Source organism: Phocoena phocoena, chromosome 8 (genome assembly GCF_963924675.1).
Source record: "Phocoena phocoena chromosome 8, mPhoPho1.1, whole genome shotgun sequence".
Taxonomy (NCBI): domain Eukaryota; kingdom Metazoa; phylum Chordata; class Mammalia; order Artiodactyla; family Phocoenidae; genus Phocoena; species Phocoena phocoena.
The window spans coordinates 71,176,220-71,188,873 of NC_089226.1; the positions used below are offsets into that span (position 1 = coordinate 71,176,220).

Here is a 12,654-nt window from a genome sequence, read left to right on the forward strand (position 1 = left end):
TCCTGCAGACCTAGCGGAGCCTCAGGGTGCATCTAGCACCCTGGCTCCCTGACAATGCCTAGGAGCTGCCTGGCTGAGGGTACAGTTGGAGAAGACAGACAAGAGAGGACCACATAGCCCTTTAGGCTCTGCCTATGTACCACTACAGATACTCTGAACAATCTCAGGCAAGGTACCCTAGCAACAGTCAGAGAATTTCAGCTCTGCAAACTGAGAAGAATTGACATCAGAGGCAAGCATAAGGCCCAGGACAGAAAATACTGCACACTCCTCAGTGTGCCCAAGAACATGGATCCTGAACTGTCCCAGGGCCCATCCTCAGGTTCCTAAAAGAATGACACTGCAACCCAAAGGGAAGGGAAGCCTTTCACACTCAGGAAACCACAGCCCTGTCTGGAGAACCACCTGAACATCACCCATTCTGTCTGCAATAGCTTTTCTCCCTTCTCAGACCCTGAAGACCCCAATCATCCCCCCAAACATGCATGCCTTCTGTCTCCCAGAAAAAATATTTAGGGAACACTCTTGGTGAAGCCTATTAAAAAAAAAAAGAATGTATGACACGTAAAAGATGTTTTCCTAGAATGTATTTTCACACCTCCCAACAAAGTGTTAAGATGAACTATATATAGTTATTATAATCAGTTACTCTGAGGATATCCCAAATGCTGTCGCCCCCCCCCCCCCACATTCACATGCAACAGCGCTATCCCAATTGTTTGCCCAGTAGCAACACTAAACCCTAGAAAGGAAGGTTTTTCTGAGGAAGGCTTTCAGGCTGCAAAAGACCAGTGTGACACCCATCGAACAAAATGTTTTCAGAGCCAACAATAAGCAAGAGAGGCTCTGAACAATTTAATAGAACAGTATTCCTAAAATGATAACAATAAACATTAACTGAAACCACCTCCCACCTCCTGCAATGTGTATATGGGTGGCCAGAGTAAGACATGGAAGAAAAGCAGAGAAGAAGAGAAAGAAATTGTCCTCCCTCCCTGTAATGCAACTGAAAGGGGACAGAGTTCAGGGTGGAGACCTGCCTCCATCATCTTCCAACTTTGGGACTGTGGGCAAGTTCTTTCAGCTCTCTGATCCTCGTGTTCCTACTCTATAAAATGAAGCTAATGATCCTGACCTCACAGGCTCCCCACAAGCACCAAATGAGGTAACATGGATAAAAGTAGCTCTCAGTCACAAAAGGTTTTACAGAAATAAGGCAATACCATATCACGCAACATGAAGTGAAGGAGGATCCAGAATCTTCAACCCACAGCAACTCTGGAGTCACTGGGGACAGTGACAGTGGTAAGAAAGCATGAGAAGGGCCGTGCTGATACTTGTCACAGAAATAGCGACAGGAAAAGAGGGGTCTAAAAACTTAAGCAAGACTGGGGGACTCAAAAGCTAAGATACAAATGAAAGTACTGTGATGTGACATTATTCTTGTTTAAAGAATTTATAACTTTGTTAACATGAGTCTGAAACGCTCAACCTCTTAACTTCTTCCCCAACCCCCAACAGAAACAACTGCTTTTGTGAAGCCATTTTGGGGAACACAACATTTCTTAGGATGGAACTGCTGCACTGGAGGAGTGGGGGTGGGCAGTACCTTAAAGGAATACTTGCGACTTATGCGATCCTCGGGGGCCACTGTTGAGATGACGTAGCTGGGCAGAGGGATGCTCCCAAGGACCACTTCTTCTCGGCTGTCTTTGAACGGAAATACAAATCAGAATAACCTTCTGTGGCACCTTCCTTGGGCTGGTCCATCCCACTGCCCTAGTTCAAGGCTCCTTATCTCTCCCAGGATGACAGCAATCACGGATCGCCCATTCAGGTGCTCTGGGGACCTTTGTGCTAGTGCTGGAACTACACAGGTGAATCAGACAGGGCCCTCTCCCCGAGGAGGGGGACAGGCATGTAAACACGCTCAGCTCGACCTGCTAACTCCTGAAACACAGAGGCATACCAAGTGCTGCGGGAACACACAGACAGGAGTGGCACACAGCCTGGGGAAGTGGAGAAGGCTTCAGAAGGTGATGTTTAAACTTTTGTAAAGGATGGGGAAGGGAATTCTGGGTGGTACACACCTCATAGGCAATGTTAGAGCAGGTGTGAAATATCCTACCTTTTATGTCTATTCTCTTCCTCCCCCAAACCGTCTTCGTTACCAGGGGTAACTTCCTAATGATAGAATTGGTCCCACTGCTCTCCCACCCAAAGGCACTTGCTGACTGCCCACTGGATACAGAATGAAGCCCAACTTCCTCTGTCTAGTGTCACAGCCCTTTTGCATTTGGGCTCTTACCCACCTCCTGAGCCTGATCTCCTAGTGTGTGCTCCATGCAAGACTCACTCTGGCTTTGCAGGTCTGTCATTCCACTTTCTTCTGCTTCTAGAACTTTAATCAAGTTGTTTCTTCTGCCTAAATGCCCATCTTCCCCCTACACGTGGGCAAAACTCAACCCATCCTAAAAAGCCCAACTCGAGCCCTAATTCTTCTGAGGAGCCTGCCCAAGTTCTCCAAGATGGAATTGGCTTCTTGTTCCTCTTGAACTGCCTAAGCACTTTGGATGTCTTCCAAAACCTAGTCTTGTCTTAAAATTAGGCTATCTCTTCCTCCATATTTTGAGCCTTACTTTCTTCTCACCTTTGCACAGCCCCTAATCCTATGTACTGGGCTCCAGAAATGTTCATATGGCCAATTTAATTCACCAGTTGCCCATCCAGTAACAGGGGATAAATCCAGATAAGAGGTTACAAAATATAATGTTCACCTATACTTCCCATCTCTCCAGACTGAATCAAAGGTGTGCCTGTGCCCCAAGTGGGGCAGAAGCTGGAAAACCTCCAGATCTTGAGACCTTAAGTAGAAGGCAAACCAGATTCTATTATTTTAACTCAACAAATGGCACTTCCAGTGCTGGGACTGGTAAAAATGAAATCACCAACCATGCACATATATAAAAGTGAACACTTTGGCAGGTCAACAGGTGATCGATTAGCTCAGGCCACTGATCCATTCACTGGATTTGAGAAGACCACCATTTGCATGACCTCACCACCCCCTCTGGCACAAAGACCCGTTGGTGGCCTGAGCCTCAGCTCACCTTTATAGTAAAACAAGCAATAATCAGCAAGCACAAACCACCTCCTCTTCCACAGCCTCATCCCAGAACTGTCCTGCAAAGCAAAGGAAACTAATCAGGGCAATATCTGAGCATACTGTTCCCCCTCCCCAGTCATGTACAACCTGATTCTGGAACCGAGACTTGCCCATATTCACTCTTTCTTTCAATAAATTAATACTTTTTTTTTGTTGTTGTTGTTGTTTTGCGGTACGCGGGCCTCTCACTGTTGTGGCCTCTCCCGTTGCGGAACACAGGCTCCGGACGCGCAGGCTCAGCGGCCATGGCTCATGGGCCCAGCCGCTCCACGGCATGTGGGATCTTCCCGGACCGGGGCACGAACCTGTGTCCCCTGCATTGGCAGGTGGACTCTTAACCACTGCGCCACCAGGGAAGCCCGAAATAAATTAATAAGTTTTTACTGCATAGCCATTCTTTGAATAGGACATTAAAATTTAGATCCAATGATGGTTTATCCCCAGAAGTTTTGTTTCCTATAAACAGACTAGTGTATCATAAGCATCCCCCTTTTAGAAAGGAAGATATGAATTCAAAAATACAGTTCTTGGGCTTCCCTGGCAGTCCAGTGGTTAAGATTCCATGCTTCCACTAAAAGGGGCGTGGGTTCGATCCCTGGTTGGGGAACTCCCACATGTCGTGCAGTGTGGCCAAAAAAACCCCAAAATACAGTTCATCCATTAAGAAAAAAATCAGTTTTTAACAAAAGGGAAGTTATTTATTTATTCCTTCCGTCCTTCATTCATTCACTGATTCAGGTGCTAGACTGTAAAATACCTTCACTTATACTGATTAGAAAATTGGTTTACATAGTATGAAACAAAGAGTTTAAGTTAGCTAATTAATCAATGAGGCAAAGTTCTCATTTGACTAAGTTCAGTTATCTACCACAAAGGACTGATTTTGCTGTGTTTTTCCTTCCTTTCAACAGAAAAAGACCTGGATTTTCTTGTGAAAATTTTTAAAAAATATGGCTAGGGTAGGAAAATAGTAGTTTTAGGGTCACTTTTCTCCCAGACCTAGGAAAATTCCAGGGCCATTTTTAGCTGTTAAAATTGTCTTCCTTCTGCAAAAGTTTTTGACAGGCTTAAATTTTTTAAAGTTTTATTCATTCTCCACTTGCTAAAGTTAAAAACTTGCTAAGCTCCTGCATTTCTTGGTTTTATCTCCTGCATTAACCAGATGGTCTGGCATACGATACTTGCTTTGTCTGAAAAGCTCTTCTCCATCCTTCCACATCTGCTTCAAATGTCATCTCCTCTGGAAAGCCTTTCAGGACTCCCCCAAGCATAGCTACATTCTCTCTGCTGTGTGCCCACAGCACTGTACACAGACCTTGGTTACAGCTACAGCCAAGGAGCCGAGGGGCCTGGGCCAGGGGATGTCTGTTGGGGAGAAGGATTATTTACAATACCTCCCCTCTACCTCCACATTTCAAAGGAGCATCCTTTTGTTTAACGGAGACGGGGATGCAAGTGGAAAAAGTCAGAGGGTTAGATTATTCAGGTAAGAAAAGAGAATGAGAACAGAGCTGTGAGGGAAGAGGGAATCATTAAGAGAGGGTGGTGTCAGAGGAGTACCGGCCAGAAGAGGCTGGAGAGCTGTGGGAGATTTCAAGGGGACATTTAGGAATTTATTCTGTGTGGTGTGAAAGGTAATGTCTTCCTCTGTTTTCCCACAAAGCCTTTAGTAAAAATGTACATCATTGCTCTCAGAATTTGTGTTTTTTTGGATAACATGCTATGTGAGAAACTGTGCTGGGTGATGACGTGACACGTGAGAGGCGTTTCTATGTTTCCCCCTGCAGACTATGACAGGAGTCCCTCAAGGGCGGGAACCACATGTTACTCATCTCTCTGTCGTTGCTGCGAGAGCACTTAGAACACGGCAGGCACTTGGTGGGTGGGTGGGTAGATGAATGGATGCATGGCAAGAAGAGAAGGGAGGAGGCAAAAGGAACGTGTTCTCTGACCCTGGGAGCTCACAGCCTATCCAAGGCCAGAGGACCAGAGGCAGAACAACTGCCTCTGGTGAAGTTGTGGTGAAGCTAGAGATGAAGGATGGCCCGTGGGAGAAGGAGCTGGTGATGGTGCTGAAGTTTCTAACCTGGGTGCCTGGGAAAATGGTGGTACCTCCACCAATATCCAGAAGAAAGAGTTCAGGGGAAAAAGACAGGTAAGGGGTGAGGAGACAATGAGCTGAGTTTGGCTGATTTGGAACCTGAGGTGCTAGGATGCCAGGTGTGTGTGTTAGACTGGGGGAAAGGAAAGGATGGGATTTTTCAGGCAAATGATAACAAAGGCTCTTTCACATCAGGAAGGCAAGTGCTGGCAGAGGATTGGCGGTAAGGCTGGATTCATACTGACCCACCCACACTTGGGCCCAAGTCCCAGGACAGCCAAGAGCACTGGGAACCAAAGCGGTTAAGTGTTTGGGGAAGGAAACTGCAGCCACTGAGCAGACTGCCGACTCACAAAAACGAATAGCAAGTCGCTTAGCACAGCGGGCAGAATCTACTGGCCTCAGACAAACTCAGGAACAGAAAGCTTATTAAGAGCCTGTTCCCAGTTCCCGGGGGTCAGGGTAAGGAAGGAATTCAGCAAGAACTACCTCCCTGCCACCCCTCCCTCCTCAGTCTCCTCACCTGCTTGTGCAACCAGCCCCTCACCACCACCGGAACATTGGGGTTCCTCCGAATGGCTTGGTCCCTCTTCCCAAAGCTGTGGACTTTACTGGACTTTATGATCTAGGAAAGAGCAGACTTGAACTCTAGCAGCAAGGGGGATTTGGGGAGGCCCAAGAAGCATCTGCATGATAGGAGGGCTGTAGGCTCCCTGTGCCGTCATCTATGCAGCAGTGCCCTCTGATCAAGAGAACAGCAAGAAGACAGAGAAGGGGCGTGCACACGGCCGCAGCATCCTAGTTAAAAGGTGGGTGCAAGAGCTAGCAAGCTTCCTGTTTGGGTCACAGAGGATAAAAAACGTAAAGGGATTTTTCAATCAACTTTCACCAGCAGCTTCTGGCCCTAATATGTCCTATGGCTTTCTGGAGCAATGCTACACTCTGGTCACAGAATTTGCCAATTTCCAGATATTTACCCCTCCCATCTGGTTTACTCCTCAGCACCCTCCCCTTCTCTGCAATGCTGGTTCTCTTCCCTGCTCCTCAGTCAGTGCTTCCATATCGTGGGCACAGAAGCCTCTGGGCCCTTCTGTTGTGAATCTCACCACGCGGTCTTTGACACAAATGTGAACAGAGGTGTGGCCCTCCAAAGACACGACAGGAAAATGAAGAATGCGGCGAAGGCCGTAGATGTCAGTCCTGGTTCTGTCAGCAATCACCTGTTTTCTTGGACATGTGACATAACCCCAACTGGCCACAATTTCCTATCTGTCATCTGGGGAGAATACTTATTACATGTCTCCCTCACAAAACTATGGTGAAGATCAAACGGGTTTCTGGCTACAAAGGGGCCTGGCAAAATGCAGAAGAGGGGAAATGGCCAGGAGCTCACCTTGGGGCCAGGCTTGGCCTCCACGGTAGAAGTGGTCCCGGCCGTGGATGTTTCACTGACCATGCTGGACGGTCTTTGGTTTCTCTCTTGCTTCGACATATGTGGATTTGGCCTGTGGGGAGACAGAAGGGAATCCAGTGATTAAGTGGCCAGGCCGCAGTGGGAAGTGGAATCTGAGATTTATTTCAGGTTAGAACTGGTTGATGGACCTTAAACAGCCCAGGACAGATCTTCTAGACACCACCTAACTCCAGATTGCTGTTAGAGGGCCACGACACCCAGCCTACCCACGTGCTTCAGGGAATCAAGAGCATGACAGATGGGCAATCTCCACAGCCTGACACTCCACGAAGGGGCCAGGTCACTGCTGCCTGCTGTCTCAAGGTCCCCACCTTTATTTTCTTACTCGGGTGTTTGTGGCAACTGCCCCATCAGATGGGCACACACGGTTTACCCCACTCTTCACGGCAAAAGCAATCCACACTCCTTACACACACACACACACACACACACACACACACACACACCTCCATTTCCCCTGGCTCCCAAAAGAAGCTGTTTCTAATTAGTAACAAGAAACCACTTACGCTCACATCCACACCCCCAGATATACAGAATCGCTTACATAAATGCCAGTGGGGCTTGCCTCCCAAAATAGATTACTCAACAAAGAGTCTTATTCTAGAAACACTCCATTAGCCCCAAAATAGAGCCATTGAAAATATTAACCCCTTGTGCCATGCGTGGAGAGCACGAAGAAATGAAGCACGCCTGCGTTCCCAGTGAAGTTCCCCTTGATGTGTCCCCATCAGCATCCAGCAACATCACGCGTCCCACCAAGAAGGTCCACCTGCCGGGAGGGCCAGCACCCTGGGAACATCATGGTATAGCACTTAAGAGCCATCACAGAGAACCCTTCTTACCTGCCTCCACGGAGCCCCAGCATTTGCCAGAGTCTTTCAAAGCAGCAGCGGCAGCAGAATGACTCCACACAATCCAATCCCTATCCTTAAACAGCTCAACGCTTGATTCCCAGACCCTGCTAACTCTAGGATCCTTAAGCCTTCCTCAAAGTGTAAGTCCCAGCATTCTATGGCTGGGTTGTCTGCTGCTCTGATGGACAACAGGACCCGGGGAGCTGCAGTAAACTGAGGCTTTTGGCTTGAGGAGTGGAGAAAATCCGATTTGGAGGCCTGGGCCAGGGCCCTGAGTAGATGGAGATGGAGGATCCAGGCAAGACACAGCTGAGGAAGACACGCTCTGGATGTCTGTTCGCCAGGCTCACTTTTACACGGGTGCTACAAGGGAAAATCCTAGTTTCCACCCTGGAGACACGCTGCTCCCTTCAAAACCACTGCTGCTCAAAGGATAAGTGATCCTTCCCACACCCCAAGACAGAGACCTGACACCCTGTACCATTAGGGAAGTCCTTCGCGGAAGTAGCTGTGACCCCTGTGCTCTCTGAGCTGTGCCAGCAGCAGGACCACTGCAGCGGGCACCAGCTTTCCAAGCGGCTGGGCCCTGCCGGATGCTTGGCAGCTGGAGGTGCAAGTCCCACCAGGCAGAAAGATCACTGGCTCCTTGTCAGCTCAGGCACTCACTCCAGATTCCCCGCCCCCGGCCTCCATCCCAGCCAGACTTTTGTTACTGCTCCCCACTCAGAGAACGTCACCACACTTAGAGTCCGCTCAGTGTTGGCCGAAGCTGTGTCCAGCACAGGTAATCGCCAACCGGGGGTGGGAAGGGGCTCTGAGAGGCTGCCTTGTCCAGCCCCTGCCTCCAGACAGAACTATGCCCGAAACGTCTTCCTGGAACCTGGGCTTGCCTGACTTCAGATTTACAGAGGTTGAGACAAGGAAGAAGAGTTCTCAGGTTATCTCAGTCACGGCAGCTGTATCTCTAAGCCAAAATTCAGGACACAAAGTCCAACAGTAAGAAAGGTTTGTTTGGGATTTTATCAAGTTTAATTGGCTCCCATTTAAGACACTGAGATGACGGTTATTACAGAATACTTGAGAAATATAAGAAAAAAGCTAAAATGAAAGAAAAAAATCATCATAGTCCTGTTACCCACAGAAAAGTCATTTTTAATACTTGGTATATTTACTTTCATTCTTTTTTATATGCCTGTGTTTTTTTGGGGGGGGATGTGTGCTTTTTTGTTTGTATATAATTGTGATCATACTGTGTTTACGATTTGGCATGTTGAATTTTAAACTTATTGTAATATAAACATCTTCTCCTTTCTTCTTTTCTTTTTTTTTTTTTTGTGGTACGTGGGCCTCTCACTGTCGTGGTCTCTCCCGTTGTGGACCACAGACGTGCAGGCTCAGCGGCCATGGTTCACGGGCCTAGCCGCTCTGCGGCATGTGGGATCTTCCCGGACCGGGGCACGAACCCGTGTCCCCTGCATCAGCAGGTGGACCCTCAACCACTGCACCACCAGGGAAGCCCTTCTTCTTCTTTTTTTAAAAAAATATTTATTTATTTATTTGGCTGCACCAGGTCTTAGTTGCAGCATGTGGGATCTTTGGTTGCAGCACACGGGCCCTTAGGTGCGGCATGGGGGATCTAGTACGCTGACCAGTGATTGAACCGGGGCCCCCTGCATTGGGAGCATACAGTCTTACCCACTGGACCACCAGGGAAGTCCCTCTACTTTCTTTTAAACTCATCCATGTCATTTTAAATGACTGCATCACATTCCATCAACTAGATATGCCATCACTACTCTGTGAGACAAAGAAGAGACTATCTGGATTTGTGATTGCTCAGGAAATCCGGGACAGATGCCCACCACTTTTGCCATTTCTGCATCTTACAATCTTGAGCTCTAACTGTAGTCATTTTCCTGTATTCTAACCCCATGTCCCCTCCCTACACTAGCTTCTGGGATGCTGGCTGGCCGGGGAGCTCCTCCAGCCACAAGTGCAGGAAGAAAGATGACTTCCTTGCAGCCTTGGGTAGGTGAGGAAAGAAGATACGACTACCACCTGGAGAGCCAGGTATGAACAGATTTCAGCTGGAAAAGGACTGTTTGTGACCCCAACACTGAACATTAGTGAGGGATGGGACAGGGGTGGCGGGGTGAGGACAGGGACAAACACATGAAGACAACTTCGTTCTCCATGACTATAGAGACCTCTGCTCAGCAACATCCAGAGACTGAAGTCCAAACTAAATTTGCCCCAGAGAGGGGACCATGTCATCTCTACAAACAGGGAGAGTGTCTTCACCAGGACTCCCCACTCAAGCAAAAGACTCAACCATTACCTAGCAGTCCCTGACCTGACTCTTTGAAAGAACAAGGTGCACACAGCTACCCACCTGGCCAAGTAACAAGATCTGCATTCAGAGGATGTTCCTCTGAATCTCTTCAGCATGGGCCATGGTCTCTTAGGTCCCTCCAAGGGTGACTATCACTTCTGGAAATCACTAGAAATTATCTGGAATTTCAACTGGTTTAAAACAAAAAAAAAAAAACCCAAAAAACGATGGTGGTCACGCTTGGGACACCATTTGGTATTCAAAAACGAGGATATGAAAAATGTCTCAAAAACAGTTTTCTCACTTGGCTGAAAAGGTGGCTCTGATGGAAACTGCTAGAGGTCGTTGACCACATTATTTTGAGCAGTGGGAACATCAGTGGAGCGTGTGTGTAGCCTCCTGAAGAGACAACTCTGAAAGGAGCAACAATCACTTGGATGTGGGCATTCTGGCACATCTGCTCCAGCCAGTTACGTCTTACAGGCGTGTTCCCCACTTAAAAGTCTGACAGGGCAGACACTGATTTGTCCTCAACTCCCCAGACTCCTGACAGGTCTTACTCAAGAACAGCGCCCTCCCCCAGAGAAGAGAAGAAGAGCCTGTGGCCCTGAGCTGAGCAGCTGTGAAGGTGGTTCGGTCCCCGCAGCATGCCCTCAGGCACATGAGTCACACAGATGCCGGCAGAGGCGACAAAAAAACCGCACACACGAGGGGAAGGCAGACTCTTAGTGTCATTCAATAAAATCTATTACCTTAAAAGCCTGTTTGCCAGGTTTCTGTGCTATCCTGAATCCCAAAGTACAGTGGGATGATTTGAACAAAGACTTCTCTTTCCTTGACTTGGGCTACATGAATGCTGATTATTTGCCGGAGGGGTGTGGGCTGAAGTTCAAAACAGTGAGCTAGAGTTTTAACTCAATTGCCTCCCCTCTGAAAAGAACAAAAGAAGTTAGAACCACACAAAAATCAGTCTGGAGAAGCCCAGGAGGAAAGTGACCTTCATTCTACTCTGAACTTCCTCAAGGATGTGTCAGGTGAACCTGCGCAGGAAGTCATTTTCTCTGTCCCTCAATTTACCCATCTACAAAAGGAGCTGCTTCTGCCTCCTACATTTCCAGGAGCAAATGCATATAACACTGTCAGACGTAGTAAGAGAGAGAAGTTACAAATTCAGAAGCCACTCCTTTCTGCTGGGTCTGAATTTAGGTGAGTTTGGTTAATGGGCTCCTCAGTTGCCTCTCAGTCAACATCAGGAACTGGAGCAGACTGAAGCGGCGGCACAGCAAGACCCTATTGCTGTTGCAACAGGTAGGTCGCCAGGCCAAGTATCACCAACCCTTAGGGACGGGTACACAAGGTCCAGCAAGCCCAGGGACCAGGCTGTATTTGTCCAGCACCTGCTGTGTCAGGCACTTTGCCTGCATTATCTCACTTACCCTTGCAAAGCCAGTTTTACCTTCTCCATTTTGTCAAAGAGGAAACTGAGGCTCAGAGAGATTAATGACTTGCCCGAGAGAGAAGCTGGACTCTAAAACCTAGGCTTCGCCACAGAGATACCATCCCACGGCAAGTCCCAAGGTCTGGCGGAAACAGGCTTTTGCTCTTCTCAACCCCAAGAGCAACCCCCAAACCAAGAAGATCCTGGGGTGGTGGAAAGACCACGAGCCCAGAATAACAGGATCTCAACAAAGCTCTGCAGCTTACTGACTCTCCAAGAGTCACGTCACTATTCTGGGCCTCAATTTCCATTTTTGCAAAATGAGGTGAAAAGAACTCTCGTCTCACAAGGTGGTTATGTAGACTGAAATGACGCTTCGAAAACCACGAAGCACTGCACTCAACGAAAAGCACTGTTTGTCCCTGTTACCAGTGGAGACTCCAGAATTTAAATCTCAGGTATACTTTATTTTTATTTCTAAGGCACTTCTCTCCAGAAAGCTGAAGGTACCAGACCATTAACTTCTGAACAGCAATCATTTCCTATAAACAGTCCTATAAACACCTTCGCTGGGGCTTCTTTAACGTGTTAATAACCCTGTGGCTACGGGGTTGGCCTCCCTTTCTTTCTCCAGGAGAAAGATAATGTCAAGAGTCTTCAAGGCTATGATGGGAGGTTAGGAAGCTATGAGAAATCAGGAATCTCTTACGAAGAAGACATCATTAGATGACATCTGTGTCCCATTAATTCCTAGAAAAATAGGCACCCCGGGCTTCCCTGGTGGCACAGTGGTTGAGAATCTGCCTGCCAATGCAGGGGACACGGGTTTGAGCCCTGGTCCAGGAAGATCCCACATGCCGCGGAGCAACTAGGCCCATGAGCCACAACTACTGAGCCTGCGCGTCTGGAGCCTGTGCTCCGCAACAAGAGAGGCCGCGATAGTGAGAGGCCCACGCACCGCGATGAAGAGTGGCCCCCGCTTGCCACAACTAGAGAACGCCCTCGCACAGAAACGAAGACCCAACACAGCCAAAAATAATTAATTAATTTTTTTTTTTAAAAAGCCAAGCATTTGAAGCCCTTTTTGAAAAAAAAAAGAAAGAAAGAAAAATAGGCACCCCAATTCATGCTCTCTCCTCAAGGATTCTACATGGAGAACTCAGCTGAGATTACTGGGTGCATGAGAACAGGCACACTCACAAACCACCAGCACAACCAGCAGTTTTTAAGCCGCTCACACCCCAGGAATAAAACAAAGTTCTTGTCCCAAACAGGCAGACATCTCCACA

General features: G+C 47.9%; 1 protein-coding gene across 2 annotated transcripts in view; it reads right to left on the reverse strand.

Annotated features, from left to right (window-relative positions):
* The window catches only part of PLEKHA7 (pleckstrin homology domain containing A7), a 209,812-nt gene that overhangs the window by 63,091 nt on the left and 134,067 nt on the right, over positions 1-12,654 (reverse strand). For both annotated transcript variants that reach the window (XM_065882149.1, XM_065882148.1), the window contains exons 5-8: positions 6,661-6,772; positions 5,791-5,892; positions 3,111-3,183; positions 1,610-1,710 (exon numbers count right to left, since the gene is read on the reverse strand). In XM_065882149.1, the coding sequence (XP_065738221.1) occupies positions 1,610-1,710; positions 3,111-3,183; positions 5,791-5,892; positions 6,661-6,772 (388 nt within the window). The remainder of the gene's footprint in view (positions 1-1,609; positions 1,711-3,110; positions 3,184-5,790; positions 5,893-6,660; positions 6,773-12,654) is intronic.